Source organism: Artibeus jamaicensis, unplaced genomic scaffold (genome assembly GCF_021234435.1).
Source record: "Artibeus jamaicensis isolate MK-2021 breed Jamaican fruit bat unplaced genomic scaffold, CSHL_Jam_final scaffold_1019, whole genome shotgun sequence".
In the NCBI taxonomy this organism is placed as follows: Eukaryota; Metazoa; Chordata; class Mammalia; order Chiroptera; family Phyllostomidae; genus Artibeus; species Artibeus jamaicensis.
In genome coordinates this window covers 2,724,560-2,743,910 of record NW_026522025.1, presented here as the reverse complement: position 1 = coordinate 2,743,910, position 19,351 = coordinate 2,724,560, and the positions used below count along the sequence as shown (strand labels likewise).

At 39.0% G+C, this 19,351-nt stretch overlaps 1 protein-coding gene across 4 annotated transcripts in view; it reads right to left on the bottom strand.

Moving 5' to 3' along the window:
- Positions 1-19,351, bottom strand: part of OSBPL9 (oxysterol binding protein like 9) — a 138,545-nt gene that overhangs the window by 95,104 nt on the left and 24,090 nt on the right. For all 4 annotated transcript variants that reach the window (XM_037148761.2, XM_037148762.2, XM_053655486.1 and 1 more), the window contains exon 3: positions 10,747-10,825. In XM_037148761.2, the coding sequence (XP_037004656.2) occupies positions 10,747-10,825 (79 nt within the window). The remainder of the gene's footprint in view (positions 1-10,746; positions 10,826-19,351) is intronic.

The window sequence follows — 19,351 nt, the reverse complement described above, 5'->3', positions numbered from 1 at the left end:
GGAGGCTGAAAAGACAAAGATGACCTTGGCAGAAGTAAGCATTTTCTTAGAGAATTCACCAGGTAGTTAGGTGTCTAAAAGTAAAAATAAGTTGTGCAACCTAGGCATTACCAGAAGATAGAGTTTAACTCAAGTATATTTAAGCTGGAGTCCCAGAACTACCTGAAACTAAGCATCAAGTATATTTAAGCTGGAGTCCCAGAACTACCTGAAACTAAGCAACCAGGAAGCCTCCTCTAGAATAATGATTTTCAAAATGTGAGATCCTTGAGGACAGACACTTTGCTCTGCTCACTACTTGACACTCAGGAACTAGCCTAATGCCTGGTAAACAGTAAGCAGTCAAATTTTTATTGGTAATAAGAATGGATGAAAGAAAGAAAAAGAAAGAAGGTAGGGGAGAGGAAAGAAGAGGAGATAAGAGAAGAGAGAAAAGAAAATGGATGAAATAAATTGAATACTGGTATATTCTCCAAGTGTCTTCTGACTTCAATGAAAGCAACTGTATTTTCTGGTCTCAGCTTTGGCTTATAAATAAGATTGCATATGTAAAATGCTTTTATTAAAAGTTTGGTAACCATGGAAAATCTATTGTTATTATTCCCTTCCCTGAACTATTAGAGTTACAAGGGCATGCAATTTAATGCTTAATTGTCCTTCAAGTTAGTTTTGAGTCCCCAGAGCTTCTTGAGATGTAAGATTATATTTTACATAAGCAGTACCTGTCCTTTCAATTTTCATATAACCTCTAATTTCTTGTACAATGACTCCTCAGACTTGTACAATGACCTGAAATTTTTTACATCAAACAATAGACACTCTGTACCACCACATGCATGGCATAAATAGTACCAGGTCAACAATTTAGTTATTGTAGCATCACCATCTCCACTTGAGAAGCAGTGATCATGAATATATTTTAATATATTTTGCATTCTATTATACCATTCTTTTGATTAGTGGAAAATTAAAGTGTCAATAGGAACAACAATAAACATAAATCTTATATACCTAATTTAACTGAGAAGTCATCAGGCATGCTAAAACTGTACACCTTTATCATCAATGGGACATTCAGACTTTGGTCCATAAGACTTTGGTTCATTGTCTATATACTCACTTTTGAAGGAAAATAATAAAATTTATTAATATATCTTATGGACAAATATTATGTCTAAAAGGCACACAGTCTATTTCATGTATATTTTCAGATACCCATTACATACTAAATTAAAGAAATACTTTTCTTTATATATCTTAATTTACTCTTCACACTAACACCTACTAAGCAATGTGTTTCCAAAGATTACTTAACAATACATACTATCAATTTCTCAGATGATAGGGTAAATGAGTGAGTCTAAAACTATTCCCTACTCCTTTTCAAAAAGGACATATTTTCAAAGATATGAGCACACCAACAATAACAAAAATAGACAAAGAAACGAACCTGCTATCAAACAAGAAATAAGCACATTAAATACATTTTGCAGGTGCACTGGGTCGGCATTCTTTTAAAACTATAATACTAAGTACCTAGGAAGAACGTGAAGCAGAGGGGAGGATAAATCATTGATCTCTCTTTGAAGCAAATGGGGAGGATTGTTTGAGGAATATTAAAAATAGGTCTTTTGTTCCAACAAATTTGTTTATGAATCTATCTATCCTAAGGTAAACAGAGATTTGGTTAATGATTTATGTACAAGAATTTCAGCACAATATTACTTAAAATAGGGGAAAAAACTTTGTAACACAGATGAACAGTTAAATATAATTATTCATCAATGGAATGTTATGTACCTATTCAAAATCTTAGAACTTAGAACATTTAGTGTTATGGGGAAATATTCATGACAATATTTGCAGCTTAAAATATGGACACTTTATTTACACAAAATGACTCAATTTTTAAAAATATACACCCCCCCAAAGCATCAGAAAGAAATCCAAAGCATGTTACTAATAATTATCTTTGGGTTACAGAGTTATGGGTGATTATCAGTATTATCTTCATACTACTCTATATTTTCCCAACTTTCTACAGTGAGCAAGCACTAATTTTACTACTAAAAATTTCAGAGAAGGGAATGGTAAGATAAAAACATAAATGATTAAAAACATAAAACTAAATATCCACTCTAATCCTAGCTACTCACAGTCCACACTTGATTAAATTTGGGAAAACTATAATTTTAAATATTCAGGGATGATCTTGAACAGAATGCAAATTAGGAAGAAGAAAGGTAAAGCAGTGAGATCCAATCCTCCTACAGCAAACCCCCAACGTATGAATTCAGAACCATTTCCCCATTTAACACCTACTGGAATGATAACATCTAATTAGAAAATTAGTTATAGCTCCTTATACTCCCCTTACATGAAATCTTAATGGTTACTTATTTTGTTTCTATTTGAAGAGAAGTTATCACATAAAAATAAAAAATAGAAAGCTGCAGAGGGAAATTTTTTAAGTCAAAAATCAACAGAAGATAATGGAATCTTTTTACCAATAATAATGCTGAAATGGTTGTGTTGTTTTTTTAACTCCTTACCAAAGGATATGTCTACTGATTTAGAGAGAAAAGAGAGAGAAAGAAGCATCGATGTGAGACAGAAACATCAATCGGCTGCCTCCTGCACACACCTTGACTGGGGATTGAACCTGTAGTATCTAGATATGAGCCCTGTCAGGGAATCAAACCTGCAACCTTGTGGTGTATGGGACAACATTCCGACCAGCCAGGGCTGAAATGGTTGTTTTTAAAGCCGAAAACACAGGCCAGCAACCACAGGTTACTCTAACGACGTGCTATTCTGTTAAGTGATTAATGAAGCAGATGGGCCACGCTGAGCGGACTGATGTTAATGCAGTAGGGGCAAAGCTGCCCTAAGATACTTGATCAATGTAACTTTTCTGAATTAAACACTCCCCTTCACCACTAGGCTGATTTGTAGTAATTCTACATTTTAATAAATGAGGGAGCTCTAATGGACTGAATTGGAAAGGTCCGCTATCAGACCAATGAGAATTGACTTCCACTAAGACACAGTTCCAGAAGATTCTTTTAATTCAAACATTTTTAATGTTTAAAAATGTATTTTGTCTTATACAACTTGCATTGCTTCAAAAGCATATCCAAATAAACCTGCAAACAAATTTCATACTGTAAATCATTTTGGAGAACATACTGCTTAAATGATGTGTTCAATAAAATCCTTTGAAAGTGAAGGGTTATTTTATGAAGAACTGATCATATACATATCCTTAATTTTCATCTTTAAAAAACTTAGATTTTTACACAAGTTTGTTGAAGGGAAGACATCCCTTCTATGTAGGTTAGGACACAGCAAGAGACAATCTCAGATCAAGGCAGGGTCACTTGACTCTCTTGTCTGATTCTCATATAAAGTGGGAGAAATTCCGTCTAATGTATAAGGCTGTTATGAGAGTGAACTACAGTAACGTGTTGAGACCACTGGATGCAGACCAATGGTTCTGAAACGTCGGAGTGCATCAGAAACACTAAAAAGGGCCCATTCCTAGAGTTTCTGAGTCATCAAGTCTGGGGCCAGGCTGGAAATTCTGTTTCCAACAAGCTCCCAGGTGATGCTGCCCCTGCTGGGCGGGGACCACACTTCAAGGACTACTGACCTAGAACAACCTGGGCAATAACCCACTAATCGTGGGTGCTTAGCTTCTCTGAAACTCAGTTTCACTAACTCTAAAACTAGAGATGAAACCACCTCATTGTTGTGGAGTTTAGGAATTATAAACTAATGTAAAGCATCTGTTGAACACAATGCCTGGTTCATAACAAGTACTTAGTAATAGTAACAGCAGTTGTTACCACCACCAGTACTGCTACCGTTTCTAGCAAGTAATAAAGCATGTACAACATTAACATGGCAAAAAATTTTAACTGCATGAACTGCAATTTAATGTTCCTTATATTTTAAATTAATTCATTTTCTGATAAAATTATAAAGGTTAACTAGAAACTAGCTGACAAATCTCTACAACAACTTTTGAGGCAATTAAGAAAACTGCTCCAGAGCACAACTGTGTTCAGAGTCCACGTGGCCTACAGTTTCCTTCTCATAGAAGAAAACAACCAGAGTGCTTACTTCTTAAGGCTGCGAGGACTGAATGAGTTAACAACTTACGTAAAACTCTAAATGGAGCCTAGCATAAAATATACATTCGGTAAATATAGCTATCAATATTATTATGCCAATATGCTATCAGTAACATTATGAATCATGTATAGTAAATTATTAAATAGATTCAATTTTATGTGAAGGTAAAATTCATATAACTGGATATCTTCTAATTATTAGTGTGAACCATATACTAGTCTTCTATTAGATTGAGCCATATGAACTGCAGACATGAAACTACTTTTGACCTATAAAAACAGTACTTGTATCTTTCAAGTACTTTCATTCCATTCTTTCTGATCATCCCTTTCATCCCGTTGATGGTTTCACCCTAGTGTGCCCTGACGTTTGGTCCTCCTCTCTCTTCTCACTGGGATCTCCCAGAAGGTTCATACCTGCTACTACCGTGGTTTTAACCAGCAAATGAAGATCCAGGGGGTTTATCTATCCCATAGATGCATCTTGTTGGCCTACATATATCTATGGTTTTTAGTCTGGAGGTTTAACACACACATACTCGAATTCCCACACAAAGAAAATATGGGTTTTTGGCTTCACTGGAAAACCCTGACGATCTAGCAACTTTGGACAAGCATTACTCAAAGCCTCAACTGTCTGGAACTAAGTGACAGCTGCCTCTTCAAACAGGGCATTAGCTCTCCAAATTGCTGGAGTTTTCCTTCAGCTTTAATCTTCACTCATTTACTAGCCCTTGGGCTTTAAAATTTTCAACTTCTGGTTCCACCTACCAGCGCTACCCCGATAACCACAAATCTCCATTCCCAACCCAGTCTCAGACCCCATCACCATCGCCACCTACATGTGTGTCCCAGACAGCACAAACATGAGAGGCTCCTCACCGCTTCTGTTCTCCTGGGCTTTCTGTTTCAGATGCCAACAACATTCAAACAGTGCACCAAAACAAAAATGTCACCTTTTCTCCAATTTTCTCACCTCCCATTTCCAGGCAATCATCAGTTCCCATAGATTTACCTCCCATAAATCTCAAAGTCTGTGCCCTCTTCTGCCCCATTACCACTGCCTTATGCATTCAGGGCCTTATTAAGAATCACGGCTATTTATCTAAAACCCATGTCTTACTCTGTCTCTTCTCTGCTTAGAGTCCTGCTTCTTTGGCTTCTCACTGACCTCAAGATAAAAATATAGGCTTTTTATATTAGATACATCTGCCACTGTATGTGTCTACAGCCTCACTTCCTCCTCAGGGCGCCAACAGCACCAAACACCCGTAGTTAGTGAGCACACTGGCAGTGTCGTATTCCCATCCATTTGCCACAATGGCCCTCACCCGACTGACTTCCCTTCAACCGTCAGAGCTGCATCAGATAGAAGAGGTAATGAGAGAGAGAAGGGAGGCAGCGCCTGGGGACAGGGAACTTTACATTTTTACATTATATACTTTAGAACAACTTGAAATTTTAAGGGCTAGCATGATTTTTAATTTTATTATAAGAAGAATAACTTGGAAATATCAAAAATTCTTTCCTTTGTGAAGCGCTGGCTGCCTTTCCATTGTGTTTCAATGTGCTACATATAACTACTACAGCATATCTCACGTCATATTACAATTACTTCCTCACATGGTCCTTGACATCCTGGCCCTGTCTTATACCTGTACACCCTCAGTCCTGAGCACAAGGAGTCACACATACTACACACGCAATGAAGGTTTGAATTCGACGGCCAGTATAACACCAAAGCTTTCCACCCAACGTCTCGTCCAGAATCCTATACATGCAAACAACTTTGGCCGCTGATAGGAAAAGGATCTTTTTTGCCCTTGCTAAAAATAAAAATAAAAATAATAATAATAATAATAATTTTTTAAAAACCCAGTTCATTAAGATAAATTGGCAAGTATTTCCTCTTTAATATTTCTAAAAAAAAATATAACAAAGTTATAGTTTTCAAATCTTTTTAAACCTGTAACATACTAGAATTATAATGGCAATTATTTTTTCAAAACTGAAGTTAATTTAAATTAACATTGTTTTGAGAATTTCATGGCATCTCTTTAAAATCACACATATTCTGAAATATTGAGTTACCAGAAAACTGGGAATCACTATAATGACAAATTATCCATTGTTTCAGGAAAATCTGTTCTCTTCCGGGCATCAATCCTCTTTATTAGAAACAAATGATGTTTCAGGATGCAGCTAGAAATTTAAACGATAATGGAAATGAAGTGGATGGGTAACAACCGACCTACTCATACTTCCACACACTTGACCTTATTTCTCTTTACTATGGATGCACTGTCCCTGCTCCTAGACAAAGGCAATGCCCACCCATGTATTACATCCCATCCTCTCTTGCCTTCTCAAGGACACTGATCCAACAATGCTCCCCTTTCTTGAATCAATTTTCTCTTTTTATTGAATCACTGTCGGTAAAAAACATAAAACATGCTATTATTTCTCTTATCTTAAAAAAACCCTCCCTTGTTCTCAGGTCTCCTCTAGCTACTACTGTGTTTCCCACCGTACCTTTACAGCAGAACCCGAAACCAATGTCTACAGGGTCTGGCAGAAGTGAGGTCCACCTCAGTGTGGTTGGTAGGGTCATAATAAGAGTGTAATAATTTATCGTTTTAATTTGAACATTTCACCTAAAATGTCATGTGGTGTGCTTGAGTGTGATATTGTTATGTCATAGAAGTACATGCTTATGATCTTATAAGAAAATATTTTGTAGTAAAAAAGGGACATTATTCGTGCCAGAGCCACCTTCAAACTGCTCTTCTCAATGTTACCAGTGGACTCTAAATTGTTAAATCCCGTGATTATTTTTCAACCCTCCATTTACTTGATCTATCAGGAGCATTTGGCACAGCTGCTGATGCTCCTTTCCTCCTAGAAACACTTTCTCTCTCTGAGCTTCTAGAGCACCACATTCACCTGGTTTTCCTCCCCCATTTGGTTGCTTCCTTTCGATCTCCTTTGCTAGCTCTGCCTCATCTCTGTGCCCTCTGAACAAATGGTGGAGTGCTCCAGTGCTCTTACTTGGGACTTTTTTCTCTCTGCCCTTACCCTCAAATTCTCATGACTTTAAATACCAGCTATATGCCAAAGACTTCCAAATTCATTTCTCCAGCATGAACTTCTCTCCTGAACCCTGCACTTCAAATGCCTACTTGACATCCCCATTTGGAAGTTTGACGGGCATCTAAATTTCTTTATAAGCATGTCCAAGGATAAGATCTTGGCGCCCACATCCCCCATCAACATCTCCCACCAACAAACTAGTTCCTCTTGTGATCTTTCCCACCTCAGTCCATGACAACTCTATTCTTGTTGCTCTAGTAAAAATTCTGGTGTCAACCCACACTCTTGTCTTACTCTCACATGCTACATGCCAACCTTCAAATTAAATATAACATGCAACAAACTATCACTTAGCAATATAAAAGGAACAAACTACGTGGATGAACCTTAAAAGTATTATGCTGGCCTAAAGTAAAGGTAGGCAAGAGAGTACACACTGTGTGATTCTATGTATGTGAAACTCTCCAAAAGAAAAATCTAATCTCCAGTTAAAGTACATCAGTGGTTGCCTAGGGCTGGGGGCTGGGAACAGGGACTGACTGGAAGAAGGAAAAAGAAATCCAGTCAGTGATATAAAATGTTCTGTATCTTGATTGTGCTGGTAGTTATATGAGTATATAAATTTGTCAATACAAAGGAACTCATTGAACTTTATAATGTGTATACTATATTGTATGTTAATACCTCAATAAAGCTGATTAAACACACACATGCAATTTGACCTTTTCTCACTATTTCCTTTCCCACAGCTACCATGGAGCCACCTCATCTGGATTACAACCACCTCCTAATTAGTTTCTCTGCTTCTGTCCATGCCGCCTGTATTTTATTCTCAACACAGTAGCCAGAGTGATACTGTTAAAAAAAATCACATCCTGTCACTCCTCTGCTCGAAACCCTCTAATGGGGTCTCATCGAAACAAAATTCAACGTCTTTACAGTGGCCTGTACGGCCGCACGTGACCAGGCTCCCTGTTGCCTCTTAGGCCTCATCTCCCACGACCCTCCCTCCTGGTTACTCACAGTTCAGCCAGAGTGGACCGCCTTGCTGTTCTTCAATTATGGCAGGCACAACCTCTGGCACTTACTGTCCCCTCTGCCTGGAATGACTTATTCCCCACCACCATCCCCAATGAAGCCATACAGTTCATCCCTCACTTCCTTCAGATCCTTCGCTGAGAGGCACCACCCCAACGAGTCACTTCCTGGCCACTCTAAAATTCCAGCATTCCCCCCACAACACATACACACACATACACAACCTCACTGCTATTTCATTTTCTCCCTTTCTGCTTTATTTTTCTCTCCCCAAGGCTCAGCAATCTGTTACTTACTTAGACTTTACTAATCTATCTTGTTCACTGGCTTTCTCCTCCACCAGAATGGATGACCCAAGAGGACATCTGTTTTGTTCATTACTGTATCCTCAGAACTTAGAGTAATATCTAAATAGATGTTGAATAAATGAATGAATCTGAATCCTAGCTTTCCCTTTAATAGTTGACAATAAGTAGAATTTGTTTTATAAATGTATCAAGTGATACTTCATTTGCTTTAAAAAATTCTGGCATTAAATAAAAACTTCAACACATTTAAGCATATGCTAATACACATCTGGTAAACTTGCTTTCAGTTATAATCAAGAATATACAATGCACTAGACAATAAAAACTTTTTCCAAATTTTCAAAGAATTTCTTATGAGCAAGGACTTATGAATGTGAAATAACTCATTATTGCCAAGAATATATACAGAGAGAGTCTTACCTAATTCTTTAACAAGCTAGAGTCTCATGTTGCCTGAGATTCCCATAACTGTTTCACTAGAAAATAATAAATCCGGCAGTCTCAGAACTAAGAATCCATTTTTAAAATACATATCACTCTTTTTTATCCTTGTCATTTAAATAATTCATTGAAGGAATTATCTTACGAGCAAGCCACATAAATCTGGGATTGTTAAAGGGAAGATCAGCTTAACATAAATAATTTAAAAGTAAATCAGAAGATAGAGGTGACTTTGCTCTTAGAGGTCTGAGTCTCCTCTCCTTTAAACGGGCAAACAATATAGCCTCTGGATGTCCAAAGAAGGCGTCTCCTTAGCAACTGCAGAGGAGAGAACTCCATACTGCAGTCTTCACCTGCATCCAGCAGCTATTACTAGAAATGCATTAAAGTATTCAACTTCATTCAGGAAAAGAGTTCCAGTGTGGGGGCATTACCTGCTTTAGTTTATAAGCAGTATTATATATTTAACCTAAAAATAAAGGCCTTGGCCTTTTACAATAAGACTCTAAATGTGTTATAAATTTTATAAAAATTTCACAGGAGCATCATTAATTAAGCAGTTCTGATAAAGAATATTACCAAACACAGTAAACATTTTTACAGACGCTTTTTCTAAAAGCATTAGAGATATCACTTTTGAGTACAATGGTTTGTCTTTATTGTATATAAGCTGCATCTTTCGTTTCTAGATGTCACTTTCTTAAACAAGACAATGCAGAAAAATTATTGCAATTACTACCCTAACACAGAAGGACAAGAGCTGTCTGAACGTCTTATACAACATACTTGGTCACTGTGAGACTTCATAACCAAAATACTTTTAAGCTATAAATTTCTTTAGTATTTATCAGTCTTAGTAAACCTAGCATCTATTGCAGTGCACTGCCACTTGCAGTTCAGAGAAAGTGCTAAATCCTCTCATTTCTGAAGTTTCTCGGACTGCTTTACACATAAAAGAGAGATTACTCTGGATAAGCAAAATAACAAGAACACTAGTTACAAAGCCAACAGACACTCCTATTATATGAGAGGTACATTAGAACCGATCATTAAAATTGACTTTTATTTTGCTGGTTTAGAGCTTTCAATGCAAGATGAAATAAGAATGATCATACAGTACCTTACCCTTTCTACCGGTGAACCATAGCATGCAATGCCGAAACATAGCAGTAGCAGATGGCATGGGTGTTATTAACTATAAAAAGGATAATAGCAGAGAAATGACGGCTGGCAGACAAGACACAGAAATGCAGATGAAATGAATGCAAACTTGCAGTTCTTGAAGCAAAGCAAAACCTTTAAACCAAAGGTTGCCACTAGCTTCAATTTAATTTACATTTTGAGTTTTACACGAACAAACACTGCAACCTTCACAGTCAGTCTTTAGACTCTTCATGCAGAAGCAGAACCATGCTCCTCGATAAAGAATGTCAGCAACCTTCTGTAAACACAAGCCAGCAGCAGCAGCAGCAGCCCATTACTCTCTCCCTTCACTGATTTTTATCCTTTAAAATCTCAATCTCCGATTGCAGCCAGAGCCCGTCGTTTCAACAGATCTGTATCCACTGCAGATACAAATCCCTCCCTAACCTGCAGCACCACTTCATCCAGAACGTTCCTGTGTGCTCATTCATGCAGGATCAGTTGCAAAACTTCATTCAGCAAACAACCCAAAAGAAAACGAAAGAAGCAGTTGGGACTAGGAAGAGAAAGAATCTCTTCTTTCAGCTCACCCTGGAAATGGAAGGTTTTCTGATCAACAGTTATTGTGAAGGTGCTGTCGTCCTCATCGTCTATACCAATCACAGCTCCCTGTGAAACAAAGAGCAAAATCCCAATAAGGCAAACAATGACATCAGCAATATTCACCACCGCTACAGCCTTGGAACGCTCAACGCACCACAGACGACACTGGAAGCAAACTAGACACAGAAGAGGGGAATCGGAGGCCCTAGATTTACTTGGGGAGGAAGAACTGAGGGAGAGGGGGTATCAGGGCACTGTAGTAGTACTCTGCATGTGTACTCTCTATCCTTGCTGAAAGGGCGTGGGTGTGGTGGGAGGGAGAGGGGACAATCACGGAATCTGAGTCAGGATTTGTGTTTAAGAACCACTCACTGAGCCTTTCTGAGCCTTAAATCACTCCCTAAAATGGGAGTCAAAACCTCTTTCTTGCCAAGCTGCTGTGAGGCTCCCAGAGCGCAGATGGCTCTTCATCAGGCTACTTCTGTGTCATACTTGTTTGCAGAAATGCCAGGTGACACTTGCTTCAAAACACTGTCCCTATCACTTCTTCCAGATGTGCTCCTGTAACTACTCACGCATGGCCCTGCTGCTCCACGTTTCACATAATATAATGGGATTATCTCTTTGTCAGGCATCTGCCTCCTCCCACTGAACTGCTATGAGATCTTGGAAGTCAAAAACTATTTTATTTATTTTGATTCATAACACTCAAATACACACTCAGCATATGTCTTCTAAATAAAAGCACGAATAACTCCAAAAGAGGGAGGAGAAGGGGATTGTATTTATAAAGTGTTTCAGGAAGGGCAGGTTTTACACTAATTTTCTTTGTATTCAACTATATGCATCCTATTACGAAAAACAGAGATTAAGGGCAGTGACAGGAAGCTATGCAAAATAGTCTATTGCTTGGTGTCATAAAGAAATACATGTCTTAAGTATCCCAGAGAAAAAATCTTAGAGAACATGGAATATGTAAAGTGCTCCCAGTTGGTAACAAAAGAAGCAATGTACCACAGATGAAAACAGGACCTTGAAATGGGAATTGAAAAGACTCAAGGGGCCAGAATAACCTAATCCCTTGGAAAAAAGCTATTCTTCTTCCAGAAGTATTAGGTAACAGAGATAAACATTTATTCACCTTCTCAGAGGCTGTCTAGATGAACTCCAACTCTATCCAAATCCCATCAACTTGAATTATCTTAGTTATCCCTCAGTTTCAGGTTGAGTAGGGATTTTCATCCACATTGTCAGACACTCACTGGAAAGTGTCTCCAGTGGGTATAGTGACTAAACAAAGGTCACACAAAGTTAATCGCACCCATTGGCATGGTCCCTATTCACTTACTCCAGGACAGAAAACACAGACACACCTCAGTGGGGAAGCATGTGTGGGAGTAGCTGATTCTGATTAACTTAATTTTGTGGTCAACTGAGTTAACCTTTGAATTTATGATGTATCAAATATTTTCTGAGTCGTAACAAAATATTAAAATACGTGCATGCTAGATACAGCCCTTGAATATGTAACAACACTCCCTGCCCCTTAAGACGCACTTATATGCCAGTGGAGGAAGTAAAACCTGCAAAGAGATGACTATATTACATGGCAAAAAGGAATCTCTACATGGATGATCTTTGAAAACATGCTAAGTGAAAGAAGCTAGTCACAAGGCAGCGCATGTGTGATTCCATTTACATAAATGTCCAGAACAGGCAAATTCATAGCAACCAAGAGTAGATTAGTGGTTGCCTAGCGCTGGGAGGGCAGAAGGTATGGTAAAATGGGAAGTGACAGCTAATGGGTATGGGCTTCTTTCCAGGGTGATGGAAACATTCTAATATTTATTGTGGCGATGGTTATATAACTCTGTGACTATACTAAAAGCATTGATTGTATACTTTAAATGGGTCAGTTGTATGGTATATGAATTATATCTGAAAAAAAGCTGTTATAACTCACCCCAATCTAGTCCCTTAACATAAACTCACTAGCTACGTAGTCAACCTGAACAGAAACCTGTAGGTTCTATACTTGTTCCCCCTCATTCTAGTACCACCAACTGTGCTCACCCCATCTCTGGGTATAATCTCAGATTTGCCAACTCTTCTGCCACCTATGAACTGCCACTGCCCTAATTCAGGCTCTCATCATTTCTTGCTTGATAAGGCAATGTCTGCCTGTTATTGCCAGAGTAATATTCCGAAAGCAAAGGCTGTTAGAGGAGATTCAGATGTTTAAAACCTTCCTTGACTCCCCATGATCTATTAAATAAAGTCAACACTTCATTCTGCCACTTAGACCATTCATGGTTGGCCCAACTAAACTTGCTGCCATCATACCGAGCCCGAAGCTTCCCTCTTCACTGCAGAGACCAGCTAAGTACTCAGCCTCAATGTTTCCTCCAAGCACTAAAAAAATAAACAAACAACCCACCAAACAGTTTTGCTTTTTATGTCTTTCCTTAGCTCAATTCCCCACCATTTGCTAAACAAAAGCACAACCCTGAGCTACCACTTAATTTCTCACTGTTTTTACAAAGGAGCTTCTAGAAAACTGCAATTTTCTTCCACTATTGCAATCTATTTCCTTCCCACTAGTGAAAAAACTGTGCCTTCACGGGTCTCCAATGACCGCTTTACTGCTCTAGCTTTGCCACACGACATGTCACTGAAGTATGATTGCTGCTGTTGAAAACTTCTTTCTTAAAACTCTTCTCCCCTGGCTCTTAATTACCTAAGCTGTACTTCAGAAACATGTCCACTTAAGAACCTTTGATACCTGTTTGGGAGAAAGCATCTTTCTGGTCCATTATGCCTGTCCCTTGCTCTATCCAAATGCTTCTTAGAAGATGCTGGAACTGAGTTAACAATCCCCCACTCCAATCAGGTCTTACCATCACCCCGAGCTGTCCTCAATGTACAGACGCACAATTCATCCTACATTCTGGCCTCTCCACTTCTTGATCTGTTCAACTCAAATGAACTTCACTGTCATTCTCCTTCAATCACTCATCCCTCATATTGCTACCCTTAGACCTGCACTATCCATTATAACAGCCATCAGTCACATGTGGATATTTAAATTTTCATTATAATTCATTAAAATTAAGTAAAATTTTAGTAAGTTCCTCAGTCCTACTGGTCATACTCCAAGTGCTCAATAGCCAGTGACTATGGGACCAGACAGGGCAGATACAGAACATTTTGATAAGTGTAGAAAGTTGTACTGAACAGCACTGCCCTAGACCTTGTCCTCAGAGAGAACTAAATTCCAGTGAAGACTTACCATATTTTTTGGACTATAAGACACACACCCCCCAATTTGGGAGGAAAGGGGGTGTGTCTTACAGTCCAAATGTAGCTCACCTGGCTTGCAGTGGGGGAGGGGAGCACAGCTTATGTTATTTATGTTATTAAATATTTTACCGCATTTTTTTGCTTCAAAAATTTTTTTCCTATTTTTCTCCTCTAAAACCTAAGTATGTCTTCTTATGGTCTGGTGTGCCTTACAGTCCAAAAAATTCAGTAATACTTCCAGTTACCAAACATTTTCAATGAGCAGGCATTACTCACTGAAATCTTATACACTTATAATCTTATACACTTATAATCTTATTGATAAGCATCTCATACACTATCACTAGAAAACAACTTTATATTGAAATATATCATATATGAAGATCATAATTGCACAAAATCATGAAGAGAAGCTACTCTAGTAACCTCTCCTAATCATTAGGCCTGCCCTCCATCCCAAAGATAAATTCATTATCCTTACTTCAAACATTACAAGGTAGTTTTATCTGCCTTTGAACTTTATACAAATGGACTCATACTATGTATTTTCTTTTGTGTATCGCTTCTTTCACTCAATATGATGCTTGTACCATTCATGGAGGTGTCGCACATAGCAGTGGTTTGTTCACTTTTTACTATAAGTAGTATTCCTTTGTATGAACAGCCACAACTTATTTATCATCTCCATTTTAGATGGACATGAATGTTGTCTCCAGTTTTAGGTTATCAGAATCATGCTACTATGACATTCTCCTCATGTATTTTGCTATACATATGCTTGTATTTCTATATATAAATCTAGGAGCGAATTTGGTAGGTCATAGGGTATTCACATGGCAATTTTATTAGATACTGTCAAATAGTTCTCAAAAGTGGTTGTGCCAATTACACTCCGCCAGTGGTGTACAAAAGCTTCAGCTGGGACTTCCACCAAGATGGAGGCATAGGTGGGAACACTTTGCGTCCTCGTACAACCAAATCTAAAAACAACAAACTTTTAACAACAATAAACGCAACCAAAAAACACAGAAAATCGAATACAGAGTCCGAAAATAACAAAATGCTCAGCTAAATGAGTGAGAGGGGCGAAGCCAGCAGCGAAGTAGGTCAGGCAAAAAAGATCCCCCGACCTGGACGGTGCACAGGCAGCCAAGGGCGCAGATCCCAGGTGCAGGCTAGCTACAGGTGGAACCCAGGGAAGAGGCACAGCTGGCTGTCTGCGGTGGGTCGCGCATTTGCGCGCAGATAAACTAGTGAAGAGGCGAGCATTGAGACAGATCTCGCAGGCCCAGGTGGCCGGAGGAGGGCAGCGAGCTCGCACATTTGTGCTTGGATAAGCAGGCGGAGCGAGCGGAGAGGACCAGCATAGTTCCCTCTCTGACCCTGCCCCCACATACAGCGTCACAAACCAGCAACCTGGGTAGTCCCACCCTGGTGAGCACCTAAGGCTCCGCTCCTCATATGTAACAGGCATGAACAGATCAAAACACGGCTCAAGAACAACTCAGACCCCCAGAGCCAATAAATCTAAGTGATGAAGAAATAGCCAAACTTTCAGATGCACAGTTCAAAACACTGGTGATCAGGATGCTCACAGAACTGGTTGATTTTAGTCACAAATAAGAAGAACATATGAAGGCTAAACTAATTGAAATGAATGGTAATGCATAGGAAACCAATACTAATGGAAAGGAAACTGGGACTCAAATCAAGGGAGTGGACCAGAAGGAAGGAAAAAATGACCAACCAGAAAAATATGAAGAAACAAGAATTCAAAAAAATGAGGAGAGGCTTAGGAACCTCCAGGACATCCTTAAATGCTCCAACATCTAAATTATAGGGGTACCAGAAGGGGAAGAGGAACAGCCACAAGTGGAAAACTTAATTGAACAAATAATAAAGGAGAATTTCCCCAATCTGGCAAAGGAAATAGACTTCCAGGAAGCTCAGAGAGTCCCAAAGAAGTTGGACCCAAGAAGGAACACACCAAGGCACATCATCATTACATTAGCCAAGATTAAAATGAAGGAGAGAATCCTAGAAGCAGCAAGAGATAAGGGGACAGTCACCAACAAAGGAGTTCCCATCAGACTGTCAGCGGATTTCTCAAAAGAGACCTCACAGGCAAGAAAGGGCTAGAAAGAAGTATTCCAAGTCATGAAATCCAAAGACCTACATCCAAGATTGCTCTATCCAGCAAAGCTTTCATTTAGAATGGAAGGACAGATAAAGTGCTTCTCAGATAAGATCAAATTCAAGTTCATCATCACCAAGCCCTTATTATATGAAATGTTAAAGGGACTTACCTAAGAAAAAGAAGATAAAAAAGATGAACAGTGAAAGGACAGCAAACTCACAGTTATTAACAACCACACCTAAAACAAAAGCAAACTAAGAGGACAGCTAGATCAGGAGTGAACCATAGGAATGAAGATCACATGGAGGGTTAGCAACAGGGGAGTGGGAGAAGGAGAAGTGGGGAGAAGGTACAGAAAATAAGTAGCATATACAGTAGGTAGAAAATAGGGGGAGGGCAAGAATAGTAGGGGAAATACAGAATCTAAAGAACTTGAGACACGTGTTCAGGAACTAAAGGGGGGAATGGTGGGGGAGGAGTATGCAGGGTGGAGGGGAGTGGAGGGGGGAAATAGAACAAATGTAATGGTATAATCAATAAATTTTTTTTAAAAAAGCTTCAGCTGCTCCACATCTTCACTAACACTTATTTTTTTTAAAGATTTTATTGATTTATTTTTAGCGACAGGGGAAGAGAGGGAGAAAGAGAGGGAGAGAAACATCAGTGTGTGGTTACCTCTCACACACCCCCTACTGGGGACCTGGCCCACAACCCAGGCATGTTTCCTGACTGGGAATAGAACTGGCAACTTTTTGGTTTACAGGCCAGTACTCAATCCACTGATCACACCAGCCAGGGCTTCACTAACACTTTTCTACTTTAGTCATTCTGGCAACTGAGTAGTGGTATCAAAATGGTTTTAATTTACATTTCCCTGATAACTAATGAGCTTAAGTACCTTTCATGTTTTTGGCCATTTGAATAGCCTCTTGTGGAATAGTTAAAGTTTCTTTTCTAGTGATAAAACTGCCGTATCATTTTCTAATTCTTTGTAGTAGCTTTTGCTATATCCTGAACATGAGTCCTTCACTGGTTATGAGTTAGACAACTATACTCTCCCACCCTGTTGCCAGCCTTTGTACTTTCACAGTGGTGTCTTTTCACAGAGAGTTCTTAACTTTAACGCAGTACAATGTATTGATTTTTGGACTTTATGGTGGTGCTTTCTATATCTTCTTTAAGAAGTCTTCCTAATTTCAAGACCATAAAAATATTTCCTCATGTTACCTTTTGGAAGCCTTTACATTTGGATACCAGGTATAGCAGCAAGTCCTCCAACTCCTTCCTCTTGGCCTTGAGAAATTACACATTAACATCACCAACACAGTCATCACCAGTTCCCCCCAGGACAGCAGGTGAAACTATGTTACCATTTCCACTAGGGCCAGTTGAAGGAAAATAAGGAAACTGGAAGTGAGTATTCATGGCTCTTTATAATGTTAGTCAGGTGTACAAGTTACACTCACGCACACATACACACACTACAATACTAACTGGGAACAAACTGGGATCACCACTTATTTAGGTCATTTTTCATTGTAGTAATGTTTATAGTTTTCTAAGTATACCTTTTGTTAATACTTATTCCTAAGTAATTAGTGTTTTGGGTGCTATGGTAAATGTACTCTATTTTTAAAAATTCATTTTCTAATCGCTGGTTGCTGGTATTTGGAAGTACAGTTTATTTTTGGATATTGACCTTGTTTGTATTCAGTAACCTTCCTAAATTCACTTATCAATTCTAATAGTATATCTGTAGATTTTTTTGGATTTTCTGTATGCTCAATTATGTTGCTGTGAATAATGATGTTTTTATTTCTTCTACTCCAATTCTTATAGCTTCTATTTACTTTTCTTGCTTTATTCATTGGCTAGGACTGCCTGGTTTAAGACTGCCACCAGAGCGGCAGACAAACTGTTGAATGTGAGTGGTGGTAGCAGTGTTGTTGCCTTGTTATTCGTCTCTCCCCTTGTCCACTGTAGCATTTAAAAGCTTCTCCATTTTCCTTGGACCCCCAAGAGCAACACAGGCAGTCATCTGGTAAGAATCTGAACTTGCTATGCCCTCCCACCTAAAGACTCACCTGCATTTAGACCCATTCTTGCTTCCTTTCCACCTGTCATAATGGGAAAAGGCTCCACTCCCTATTACCTTTCCTTGGGTCTCTTACTTTTTAGTAATTTTCAACCTTTCTCTATCTCCACTTCATTTACACAGGCTCCAGTTTTTATCCTCTTTTCAACAACAACCACCGTCACCACCACCACCACCACCACGATGATCCTTTTCAATTACATGTCTTCACCTAGCAACTGCCCCACCTCTCATCCCTTTCCAGTCAAGATTATTCAGACTTGTCTAAGCCTCCTTCCTAAAATTTATTTTTACTTCCCATTCCTCACAGAGGTGTCCAACCTTTTGGCGTCTCTGTGCTACACTGGAAGAAGAGTTGTCTTGGACCACACATTAAATACATTGTGACATGTAAACACACACAAAAATCTTATAATGTTTTAAGTAAATTTATGATTTTGTGTTGGCCCGCATTCACAGCCATCTGGGCTGCATGCAGCCCACAGGCTGCAGGTTGGACATCCCTGGATATGTAACCAAATCAATGGCTCTTGTTCACCTTCAAATACGGTGATCACATAACCTGGTTTGCCTGGTACTGTGCCAGACTATGCCTGTTGTCCTGCCATAATAATGAACAGAACCCCATTCTTGTCTAAAGAATGTCCTGGTTTAGGGGACATGGTCGTTCTGTTGCCTAACTTACAAAAGGCCCTCAGGATTTGCTCCTTGGGAGCCCCAAGCTATCTTCCAAGTCCTCTTCCACCAAACAGCCCTCCTCTCCTTTTGTGAGTTTATACTACTTATTTTTCACATCTGGAAAGCAAAACTCCCTTTGCTAATCCATATATGGAATAGTATTCAATTGTTAAACAAAACTGTTTGTATGCTAACCCATCAAAATACCAAAGTTTTTTATCTCAGCCCTGCTTTTATGATCCACTGTGCCAACACTGTCCAGGTCCCAGACAGAAAGGCAGGGCAGTCTCGTGCAACCTGACTTTCCCTCCTCTCCTTTCTAGTGCACAAGCAAACATACTACGGACCTGAGTCATAGTTCTGGTGCCAAAGTCAGAAAAAC